This window comes from Ursus arctos, unplaced genomic scaffold, assembly GCF_023065955.2.
Source record: "Ursus arctos isolate Adak ecotype North America unplaced genomic scaffold, UrsArc2.0 scaffold_4, whole genome shotgun sequence".
Taxonomy (NCBI): domain Eukaryota; kingdom Metazoa; phylum Chordata; class Mammalia; order Carnivora; family Ursidae; genus Ursus; species Ursus arctos.
Window position 1 is genome coordinate 29990777 of NW_026623056.1, and position 12682 is coordinate 30003458.

The 12682-nt window shown below is 44.0% G+C and overlaps 1 protein-coding gene across 1 annotated transcript in view; it reads left to right on the plus strand.

Moving 5' to 3' along the window:
* HACD2 (3-hydroxyacyl-CoA dehydratase 2) overlaps positions 1–8668 on the plus strand; it is a 110488-nt gene extending 101820 nt beyond the window's left edge. The window contains exon 7 of the mRNA XM_026495034.3: positions 5623–8668. Coding sequence (XP_026350819.1) covers positions 5623–5705 — 83 coding nt within the window. The 3' untranslated portion in view covers positions 5706–8668. The remainder of the gene's footprint in view (positions 1–5622) is intronic.
* The last annotated feature ends 4014 nt before the right edge of the window (positions 8669–12682 follow it).

Below are 12682 nucleotides of genomic sequence, written 5' to 3' on the forward strand. Positions count from 1 at the left end.
GGAACGCTTTAGTTTTTATTGAATGCTGACTGTCGGAGGGAATTTTCTGTAGTAGTAATTGAATAAAGATGAACCCTTCTCAATACAGCTGCCAAAATGCAGCCCTTCTCAGTGTGTGGGTTGGAAACTGAATACCAGGAAAGGTGAACTACCTATTGGGGCAGTGTACTGAGTGCAAAACAGAAAAGGCCATTAAAGACCTTACCTTGACTTTTTCTGTCTTTGGAAACTGCTTGTTATGGTATTTGGAAAACATTGTAAAGAGATTTTTGCATTTTCATTATATCAAAATAGACACTTCATTTTTAAGGAATCAGCAGCTAACTAGAAACAAATAGCAAAATAAAAATAGATTAATTTTTTTTTCTATATACCTTATTTTCTTGTTTGGAAATAGGCACTAAAATCATCTGAACAGGACATAATGTTCTCTTCAGAACAGTTTCCAGTTATTTTAATAGTACTGCTAAAGGTTTCAATACAGATGATCAAAAGTACCTATCCCCCGTGCTCGGTAACAGGGAGAAATGGCCATGTTTGAGGCTTCTGTGAAGTGAGTCCTGTTTGCTGAGGAAGAGTTGTTTAGTCCTTTTCTTGAATTCTGATATTCATTTAAAATCCTGTGATTGATTTTCACATATCCAAAAGGATTTTGTTTTACCCGAGAATACATGAAGTCTGAGGTTTCTTCTCATTTACCTACTTCCGTAGCCACTGTGACTGTGAATCTTATTTTGGTCTGTAAGATTCTATATTCTTCCCTAAACCTCAGGTTAAATTCAGACAGGAAAGTTGGATTTTTCTTCAGCCCACAGCGTGAACTGAATGAATCATCCTAACAATCGTAAGCGACATGTTTGTGTCCCTCTATGGAAAATTGCATTTCATGCGTTGTGAGGGAAAAAACTACATCCAGATTTCATGTGAGCGTTTATCTTGGAGAAATTCTTAGACAGCAGTTCTGCTTAATGATTCATTTTCCACTCTTTATTAATTATCGAGTCCTCCCTCCTCTTTGGTGCTGGAACCATGGTGCCCAAAGGCCTTTTCAAATTGAAAAAGGCAGTTGATTTTCAAAGAAGTCATAAATAGGGAAGAAGCTAAAAATTTAATAAAAATTAGCTTACAGTTCATCTCTTTAGTTTTGTTCCCTTAGAGTTTCATTTCCAGTCTCTAAGCAACAATTGGAGTTTTGCCACACCCAGAGTAACATATATTAACATATATTATCCCAGTGGGCACCACAGGATTTATTTAAAAAATCAGCATAAGGGGGTGTCTGGGTGGCTCAGTTGGTTAAGTGTCTGACTTCAGCTCAGGTCATGTTCCCAGAGTCCTGGGATTGAGCCCCTCTGTTTGAGTGCTGCCCCCCCCCAAATAATATTTTTAATAAAATAAAATAAAATCAGCATAAGGTTTGAATGAATAAGAGACAGATGCCAGATTGGATAACTGGAAAAGGAGCAGGGAGGGTGTAATGAAATCAAACCAATAGCAGGATGCTGCCACATTGAAAGAAATCTGGGGCCCCTACCTGAGAGTTGCTCTAAGACCTTAGTCTGCCAAGGAAGGAGGGTCTTCATTCCAGGAGCAGCTCTCCAGGACAGGCTCAGTCTCTCTGTACCTCCTAGTTTTTTTTGTTCTCTGGTGGCCAACCAGTGCCCAGTCTTTTGCCTCTGCCTCCTGCCCCCTTGATCTAGTTAAGGGGCCTAGTCAAGCATAGCAACCCTCCCTAGTGATATGATTCCTGAAGGAAAACAAAGCCCGTTCTGTAGGATTTTCCTTCTGTGCCTTCAGATGGAGAGAGGAGAGAGGAGAGGAAACACAAGGGGCAGGTGGGGCTCTCAACCAGAGTTGGCTTTCTTTACCTTGGTTCCTTCCCCTTCTTTGGTTCCCAGCCTCCTTTTGGTAAGAACTTGGCTTGGTTAAAGTCTATGTTATTTCTTTCTTAGGGTAGTTTAACTGCTATAGACCAAGAAAAAAGGTTGATTTCAAATAAAGAACAGATTTGCTCCCAATGCCTGACACCGCACCCAGGCGCAAGATGGCGGCCCAGGCCACATCTTCTGCTACAAATCACTTGTGTCTGCTGGCGCTCATTATGCCTTTGACCTGAGCCAGTTGCCCTGCATGTTTTTAGTTGTTTAGGTTGTTAATGTTGAGACCAGTTTGTACAGTTCATTCCAGCCAGCAGCACATTTCCAACTTGCCAAAACTTTGTATTTATAAGAAGAAAATGCAGAGTTAAGAGGGGTTGCTGTTGACAAATCAGTCTTCTTTACCAAATTTGGTTTTCTTTCTACAGCTTCAGTTTCTTTTAATCTTCTTGAATGGGAAGTTGGTGATACACATGTATTATGCAAAGTAACACCCTTTCTTTAGGGTCCTGACTAATTGTTGCTTTGTTGCACATGTGGCCCAAATTGTGGCCCGTGAGCCACGGCCCCAGGAGTTTTGTCATATTGGGGTGCTTTGGAATCCCTGCAGGGCGCTCCTTTCCTGCTTTGCTGCAGCTGCAGTATGTACAGTCTCTCTGGGACTCAGTAGACATCTAAGTCCTGTCTGCAGTTCCTGTCCCCCAGGTCGGTAAAGTTGGCTTTTACCACCCAATAGGAGTGGGGATTTAAAAAAAAAAAAAAAAAAATCTGAGAAATGAGAAACACTGGTGTAGGGTGAGGACACGGAGAAGCTGGGTGCTGTCCAGGTTGTCCGTAACCATAACCACACCTCAGATTTTTAGAGAGACCAAGAAAAAACTTGCCCCGGGCAGAGCATTTCCATTTGCTGTCAGCCTCCAAGTTTTCGTCTCCCTAGAGAAACCCCTACCCTCACCACAACACTCGAGTGCACAGTGACCATCTCCATTTCGTGTGTCCTAGACTGGGAGAGCAGAAGGTAGAATTCAGAATAGCCTATTGTCAGATTGAGATTGTCTTGGGGTTTTTCTTCACTGTTGTCTATGGTTAAAAAGAGTAGCGATGGGGCACCTGGGTGGCTCAGCCGTTAAGCATCTGCCTTAGGCTCAGGTCATGATCCCAGGGTCCTGGGATCGAGCCCCACATCGGGCTCCCTGCTCAGCAGGAAGCCTGCTTCTCCCTCTCACACTCCCTTGCTTGTGTTCCCTCTCTCACTGTCTCTCTCTGTCAAATAAATAAATAAAATCTTAAAAAAAAAAAAAGAGTAGCCATGCATCTGGAATTGTTTCAGCCGTTACAGTTGGGTCCAGTCTAAACATGTGGGTAATTCAGATGGAGACAGTGTCAGCCAAGTTCTGATCACTAAGAAGTCATTCCTAGAACTGCAGAGAACCTCCAGCCCAAGTGCCCCCATTCTCCTGGCCTCCCCCGCACACATTCCTTTGCTTGGGCACTGAGAAACCTCAGAAGTTGTAAAGAATTGAAAGGGCCATATCTGCCCTCCATTCCTGACCTCTGGCCCTCCTGATAGCCAGCAGGCCCTTGCCTGTGGGGATGAGGATACTCCACCATCTTGCTTTAACTGCCACCCAAGGTCTGATGAATGGTTCTAGGTCATCCTTCCTCAGACCCTCTGAACTAGCAGGGAAGCTTTAGCCACCCCTGCAACCCAGTGGAAAAGTCCTTAGTGTACTTGACCACAAATTTTCCCTTTAGTAAAGTATATCTATAGAAATATGACTGGCCCCACATTTTTAAATGATTGCAATTAGCATTCCTTATGGTTTAATTATATCTTTACTTCCAGTTTTTAGATTATAGAGCTTGTCAAATTTTCTGGCTTTCGTACCAGAATAGTTCTCTCCCCTGTTGAATTATATGCACAAGCTGGGTCTTTTCTCTGAATAACTTCCTGCCTACAAATAGCGAGTGGAGTGGATGGCAGCCCTGCTCAGCGTCGCAGCCTTCTCTGCAGTTTATCAGATCTGTGCGCACACACCCACTGATGTCTTGAGTACTTGAGTACTTTGGGAGGATCATTTGAAATGTGGCCAACTTGGAACCCATTTAAAAAGGAAGAAACTGTTGGGGCGCCTGGGTGGCTCAGTCAATTAGGCGTCCGTCTCTTGATTTCGGCTCAGGTCTTGATCCTGAGGGTCGTGGGTTTGGGTTTTTAAAAAAAAGGAAGAAACTGTCAGTGGAATAGTAGAAATTACCTCCCCGGAAATACAGGTTACTTTCTACAAAATGAAGATTGGAGCTGTTGAGAAGGGAAGGGAAGAGAAAGAAGGATAGTATACATTTAAGACCATCTCACTGGAGTTTTTTACATGCGTATTGAACCCCCAGTTCACAGTAACCTTGTGAAGGCCAGGTAGCTTCAGCTGGCATTTCCCAGCAGGAATCCTCTAGGCATTTGGGGTAGAACAGTTCTTAGTTGTGGGGGACTGTCACATGTTGCAGATTTTGGCATTCCTGCTTCGTGTGCTAAATGCCAGTAATCTCCCTCCTTCTAATCTACTCCCCTCCCCCCAGCTTCCAAATACTCCTAGGGAGGTGGTACCACCCAGTTTCTTTGAGAACCAGAACTTTTTAAAGTAACCTATGAAATGACCAAGAACAGGGGCCCCTGGGTGGCTCAGTCAGTTAAGCGTCCAACTCTTGACTTCGGCTCAGGTCATGATCTCAGGGTCGTGAGATGGAGTGGTACTTTTGGGCTCTGTGCTGAGCGTAGAGTCTGCTTCAGATTCTCTCTCCCTCTCCCCCTCCCTGCCCCCGCTTGCTTGCGCCCACGCTTGCTCTTTCTCTCTCTAAAATAAATAAAATATTTAAAGGGAAAAAAAAGAAATGACCAAGAACAGAATCTCTAGTGCTTGCTTTTCATAAGGACTTTCTACATCCAAACTTGGCTTCTTCATGTTCAGGTAAAATGTCTTGGCCCTCTTCCCCTCCTCAGTCTTCCCATTCAAAGAACGACCTTTCTCGGGAAGTACTTTTGGGAGATCCCCTCAGGTGACAGAAGGGACTAGACTGAGTGTCAGGAGCCCAGAGCCTGGTCCTGGTCAGGAATTTGCTGTGAGGGGCGCCTGGGTGGCACAGAGGTTAAGCGTCTGCCTTCGGCTCAGGGCGTGATCCCGGCGTTGTGGGATCGAGCCCCACATCAGGCTCTTCCGCTATGAGCCTGCTTCTTCCTCTCCCACTCCCCCTGCTTGTGTTCCCTCTCTCGCTGGCTGTCTCTATCTCTGTCAAATAAATACATAAAAATCTTTAAAAAAAAAAAAAAAAGGAATTTGCTGTGAAACCCCAGGCAAGTCACCTGCCCTCCCTGGGGCTTGAATTCCTCCTCTGTAAACAGGAATAATAAGTCCGTCACTAGAATTCACCTACTTGTAAAATCAGAGACTAAATGTGGAGATACTATGAGAGAGGGTAGAGGGTTATTTTTCGGCTCTGTGGCGTCTCGATGGGTAGTGCTAGTGATGGTACTGTGTGTCACTTCGGTCCGGACCGCCCTTCCCTTTCAGCTAAACCAGGGAAAGGTGAGTCCCTGTGTATTTTTCCTCCCCTGACCCAAGCCCACCGCGTTCCCTTCCTCGGTTGCTGGATGAGAAAGTAGAGTCAAAGAGGACCCCAAGTCCACGTGCTTTATCTAGAACATGCAGTTTTAAGTGATCTTCCCCTTAACCAGTTCTTTCTTTTTTTTCAGTTTTTCCCCAGTTATACTTCCACATGATACACCAGAGAAGGAAGGTCCTTTCTCATACTGAAGAACACAAGAAATTTGAATAGCTCCTGCTTCCTGCGCACCCCCAAAAAACAAACTTTTCGATGACAAGAAATGCTGCAGACTTTTTGAGTTCCCAATACGTTTCATAGAAAATAAGTAAGAACTATTTTTAAAATATTGAAAAAATAAAAACCAAAATCCAGTGTCACACAGGCCTGGGATTTTATTTAAAACAACAACAAAAACTATTACATAAAACATCCTGGCCGGTCCATTTCAGCATGCTCTTTCAACCAGAAGCTCCCAATATTCATGATGGCGCTGGAAAGGGATGTGGCGCTGTGTATCCTCCTGTTTCCTTCATGTATCTGATAAGTAGAGCTCTGTAACACTAAATGCTTGAGAGTTACAGTCCGAGTAAGCAAGTCGTACCGGCCAAATGCCCGGCTTGCGGTAGAGTTCTGTTCCAGTCTGCAGTGTGTTTCGCATTCCCTTTTCAAAGTGCTTGACTGCATGCTGGAAACTGTATTTTTGAAGCGGCAAATTTTGTTCTCTGGAATGTTATGAAGTTATGGCTGGGACCTCTCCCCTCCTATCTAGTGAATGAATTATACCATGTATATGTCTGTGAAGCTTTGGGGTCGTACCTGTAATCTGAAAACAACTAGAACCCTTTTGTTTGTTTTCAGTTGGGTCCTTACTGCCTGCCACTAAGAAACGTGCTTGAATTTAATAAGTATGTGTACATCATAGAGAACCTATCTTATCTAGGGCTCAGCCTCAATCATATTTTAACACAGTGACAGTTCTCAGAAAGGAAACGCTCAATCGCTGGTAAATGACAAGTACCTTTCACAGGGTCATTCTCAGAGCACCTCTGAGGAATGTATTTACCCATAGCTATTCTCACTTATGGACCCAAAGCCAGGCTAGTCGCATAAGGGGTAGAGAATCTGTAATTGAAAGCACATGGAAGGTGTTACTTTAGAAAAGTAGACCTGTAGAACATTCAGGAATAGGTTTCTACACCCTTATTATTTTATTTTTAAATTTCATTCAACTCTTCTGTTAGGATACTTTTCCTCATTTTGGTCCTGTGTAATTCCCACCAAGCTGTAAGTCCAGAGGCAGCGAAGTGTTCCCCTTTGGCAGACATGAGCTAAAAGCAGTATCATCTCTGTGTGTTGGAGCAGCCAAGAAATACTTCGGTCATGTGGACCTTGTCTAATTACCGTCATGTTTTCATACCATTTAATTGCTCAACTGTGCATTTAAGACTCTTCAAGAAAGGGTTGATGAAAATGTAAAGCCCAAGTTCAGATGTGCATTAAATTTTAAACACAGAATGTTCTTTGTGGATTCTTTTCTCCCCCCTTTTTTTTCAAATCGTTGATCTTAAAAGTTTTTAAAGCCTAGCTTACTGAGTAGTTATTTAAAATATAATTGCTGATATCAGAAGAGTGTCATAATGGAAAACTAATTTTTAAATGTTATTTTCAGAGAAGCCTGATAATTAAGATGAAAATGAGAAGAAAGTATGGAGCCTAAAATTTAATGCAAGGAGATATGTAATAAAATTATTTTTGCATTGAACATTAAAATTCTGCTTCTTTAAGTCAGCACTCTTAACTTGGGCATGTTGAGATTAGAATCTGTTCTTGTACTTCATACACTAAATATAGAGGAAAGATGATTTTTCATGTTTTTTCTTTCTCTTTTTCCAAAATATATTTCTACTGTAAAATAGAAACAATTTGAGTTATATTAGTCTGATTACTTAGTTTGGGTAAGATTTTTTTTCAGTTGTTTCTGGAATAGTTATAGAAGATGCGATGGAAAATGTAGGTTTTCCAGGATCGCTGGATTGGGGGTTTTCTTCAGTCCTCTCTATTATAATTTGTCACTGTTTATGAAGAACAGTCTGTCGCAAACAGTGGTGTTGCATCAAATTGAACTTTGGCAGAAAGAGCACAGCAAGCAACTCCCTCCTCAAAAAGGGTCTCCACCCCAGTGTGTATTTTTGTCCGTCGACATTTAAAATGCTCATGGCAGATAAGTAAGGCGTGCACAGGGCCATGTCCTTCATTCACCTCTCGCGGTAACTGGTTGCTTAATCTCTGACATGAACTAATTTCTCCTTTGAAGTGATGGTGTTCTTTTATGAATTGAGAACATCTAACCCCACCAACTGTCACATCTTATAAAGTGTGAATGAGGAAGGCGGTGTTTAATGGGTATTTTGTCAGACTTACCGTTTTCATTTCAGGACATAGTCAGAGGCATCATCTGCCCCACCGCCCACCTGGTTGGGTGTTTCAGATCCCCCCTTCCGGGACACCTTCCGGCAGAGAATTCTTTGAGGTACGCAGTTGTGCTTTGTAGACACGAGCTGCTAATCTGCATCTTGCTGTGTTCTGTTTGCTCAGGTTGGGATCACTCGTTTAACACGTACTCACCATTATCAAAGGCACCGTGGAGAGTTAGTCATGGAACAAAGCACTGTCCTTCCAGATAAAATCCGTTCCTCTGGAGCGAGCTTCCCACAGAAAGGGTTTAGAAGATGTAGAGGTAAAGAGGCATGTGAAGATGGTGCCCTCTTCTCTCCTGGTTTGTGTGGATTATTCACTTATAACAAAAGATGGGCACTGATGTGGTACAACCTGCAAATTATTTTCAGTTCTGAGTTTCTAGATAAAACATTATAAAACATCAAAACCAGTACATACGGCTCCTTTGAAATTTGGGTAAAAAATGATATAACCATATATATAGTCCATTTTTGTATTTTTTCTATGTTGTGAAAACCAAAATTGTAATTTTATAAGTCTTTGATTCACTAAAATTATATAATTTAAATGTATTTTGTATATTTAGAAATAAGGAGTTCAAAGACTATGCCTAACTTTCTATGCATGCATTTGGAAGCTGTTTTTACCTGATAATGTAGTAATAAGTTGTATTCATAAAATACTGATCTGTGTTGCATTTCAAAATAAACTGGTGTGTGCTTTGCCTGGATTTGAAATACTGACCAGTGAGTCTAGTGACTTTTCACATTAAGTTGACCTGAACGTGGTGTTGTAGGAATATGGAAGAGTTTCAGTTTTGTCATGGATTCCAGTTCTTTCTCTGATAGGTTTAAAATCTATTTCTGCCATTCATAATGCACTTACACAGGAGAGATAGATTATATTAAGAGGTTTCCAAAAAGTCATTCTTCCTGCCAGTCTTCAAGCTTACCAAGCCCCCCTCAGCCTGGCCACAGAAGGACAAGAGGGATTACTCATGTAAGCGACCAGGAAATCTAAGGAAGTCAGTAAACGATTGAGGATCCTTGTCTTACAATGTTTTGGGTTGTTGTTGTGGGTTTTTTTGAAATGTTTTTTAATCTGACTTTTCTAATACAAGTTAAGAGGGGAAATATTGTTGCCTGGCAATGTTCATCTTATATGAAAACAAGATGTGGTCAAGTACCTCCTGAAAATGCCTCCAAATACAGAGCAATCCTAGGAACTGCTTCTTGCATTCTCAAGTTCACAGTAGGCAGTGGTGGGAGGGACACGGACAGGATACGCCCCATCGGGCCACTTCCGCCCTGCTAGTTCTAGACCCCAGACCTATTCACCTCAAAATGACAGTCCTGATGTGTCGGTGGGATGGGCGTTGTCTAGTGGGTGATCCTGAGTGATCTCTTTTCTTTCTCATGTGCCTCCAGCGGTTAACATGCCCACTGCTGGGTCGGCCAGGTCTTTCTCAGAGTCAACCATCGCCATCGTCCCAGACTGTGGTCCTTGTTCCAAAGGGGTCATGGCTTCGACGTTACCAGCACAGTGGTTGTAGAAGCACTCCTCTTGTATACAGTCCAGTCTGTTTCAGAGATGGGCATTTCATTTATGAAAAGACTCATTTCAACTAACGCTGAGGAACAGATGGTAGAGTTAATAGTAGAGGCTACCCAGAAAACACAACCTTGACAATCTCAGGGTGGTAATGGGAAACCAGGGCTTTCTAATTTGTCATTGTCATATTTTGTGGCAATTATGTGTACTATGCTAACATAATAAGCTCTAGCCTGAGGAATTACCATCAGTGTAATTAAGAGACCTACTGTTACACACAGTGTTCCAAAAATACCGCTGTGGTGTTCTGTTCCCTTTACCAAGAATGAAGACTAGCTTTACAATTCCTCATATTATTAAAAAAAAAAAAATTCCCAGCCTTACAAATGGACTGGCTCATTGTCATACAATTTAGTGGTGAAGAAACTGTTCTAAGCAACTCTTACCAAAAATAGCCGTACCTATTAACGTTCCCCTGCGTGCAACTGAGAACCAGAGTTACAGGAGAGAGCTGCTGCATGGGTCTTTGACAAACACTTCCTTCTAATGTGAGAGACTAATCTTTTTTGTTTTCAAATTTAGAAAGCTACTCCTTATTATTATTGGGGCAGATCTCATTACCAAAAATAATCTTTTTTTTTCCCCTAGAAAAGGCAGTTCACCCTAAAAAGTCCCATTCAATGAGCAAAAATAAAATATGAGAAAGGCTGTGTATATAAGCACCTAGTGCCCATTTCGTAAATCTCTTTCTGTTTGGAAGTTGTGTTTTCTGCTCACTAGTTCCAGAGCGTAGACTGATTAGCAGGCCAGCGCTTTCACATCTATCTTGGACCTTCCTGGATGCAGGCCAGATGCGTTTCCAGATACCGCACTTGGTTGAAGGCCGAAGTCCGAAGTCCGTTCCTGCGTTGCTGTAGCTGGGCTCCGCCGCTGGGGGGCAGCACCTCACAAGTGATCGGGGCCTTGGAAGTGAGGCGTTTGGAACCCGGCTTCAGCCCCAGGACCCCGAAGGGCAGAAAGGCACACGAGTGAAAATTAATCACGGGTCTCTATTGTCCACATAAAGCAAAGGCAGTCGGATCTTAAAGCATATTCTGGAGGGGTCCAAAAAATTACACTTCCTTTTAGAGCAAGGAAGCCAGCTTGGATTGTGTTGCCAGGCTCCATTTTTGTTCTCTTCTCACCGCGGAACCCTCCCCAGCATGGACCCTGCAGGGCTTTTGGAGCCGGTCGGAAAGCAGGTGTTAGAGCTCCTGTTTAATGGAGAGCCTGCTTGTTAATCTTTGAAACGTTCGGGGAGGTCAGTTCCCACTCTTCTGTCTCTGGATATTTTTGGAGGGTGGCCTGGGCCATGAGAAAATGTCAGGCCACCTTATAAGGCTGCGTCTGGCCCCGAGAATGCTTGTCTGCAGCATGTCCAGTACACTCTGTGGGTGTGAGTTAACTTGACTCTTGGACTGTGGGTTTTCTCACAGATGTAAAATGCTTCTATTCATGCCATGGATTATTCTCACTCTTTAATGAGCTTCAAGTCTTCCTCAAGAGAGAGCTATTTAAATGCCAATTTTGGACATACCCGCTAGATAACCAAGGGTCCATGTAATCCTCAACAAGCACACGAGTTGATTGTGCTGGGTCCACAGAAAGAGTCTACTGCAGGTGGTTTCTTGAACTAGCGTCAGAGTGAAATGCACAGAATATTAGTTCTGAGTAAGGATGGGAGGAGGAGAGGGCAGGGATTCTGTGGTTTTAAAAGTTGAAACAAAATTCAAGTTTTTTTCTCCTATGAAACTTTTCAGATCTTTTTGCAGGTGAATGCAATTTGTGAATCTCCAAGAGAGGGGGTTGTTAATGCGGGATTTTCCAAAGCTATTTTCAACATTTGTCCTTGAAACATCTTTAGAGCCAAGGCTCCTTGAACACCTTGAAAAATATTAATCTGAGGGCGCCTGGGTGGCTCAGTCGGTTAAGTGTCTGCCTTCAGCTCAGGTGGTGAACTCAGGGTCCTGGCTCCCCAGCCGTTGTCCTGTCCAGGCTCCCTGCTCAGTGGAAGGTCTGCTTCTCCCTCTCCCTCTGCCCCTCCCCACTGCTCATGCTCGATTTCTCTCTCTCTCTCTCTCTCAGATAAACAAAATCTTAAAAAAAAAAAAAAAACTAATCTTAGTTGGTGTCAGCTTTCCCCATGGGGGAATATTAACCCATCAAAGGGAGGGGGGACAATAAGAGATGCAGGCTTAGCCAGGGATCTGGGAAGATTTTCCTCGTTTTTAATAATCCACCATCGTCAAGTAGATAAATGAATTGATTGAAAACCCAGATGTCAGCAGCCCTGGACGGAGTCTGCCATTTGCTGCTTTCTGGTGTCTGCCAGTGGCTGTGGACTCAGGTGTCGGAGAAGACCTGGCGGGGACCGGCAGACCTGAGAAGAGCAGGGCCTCAGGGACTGAAAAGCCCGAGCTGGGAGCAGTCCAACTGCCGCTCGTCCTGCGCCTACGCCCCAGTTTCTGAATGCAGACTCAAGAGCCTGCTGTCAGAGCCTCTCACTCAAGCTCTCGTGTCCTCCTTGAGACTCCTGGTGTCAGGAGACTGTCTTCCACACTTCACCCACATTCCCGAGTGTTGCCAGGGGGTGGCTGCTCTGTCCTGGCGTGCCCTGTTACCTGACAAAGCCTTAGGGCTCCTTTTGTTCTGTGCTGAAACCCCCGTGTCAGCTCCCCACATAGACCCTCACGCACCAGAGAAGCCAACGCTCACATCGTGCAGAAGAAACCAGGCTGCATGGGAAGCCACGGCCGGACCAGCCCCCACCCCCACATGCACACCAGGGCACCCCAGGGCTGTGCCCTGCTCTTTTATGCCCACACCCATCCCATGGCTTGGCTGAAGCTTCTAGCTCTCTTACTCTGCTCCAGGTCTCTCTCCCTGCTCCCTGAGCTCCACCACCCATGACACCTCAACCTTCCCCAGCAGACCCCTCTTGCCAGACTCCGTCATTGTCACCATCATCATGAACCTCCGTGCCCTCCTGCCCTCCTACTGCAGCCTCCTGGCAAAACCCCAAACTGGGATCAGTCCAGCTGCTACCCTTCCCTGTGCCTCTCCTGCCTGGGACTGCCTGCCTGGCACACTGTCCAAGATTCCCTTCAAACTCCATCCTCCTTAAACCTCTGACTCACTCTTAGCCCAGGAAAGCACCCCCA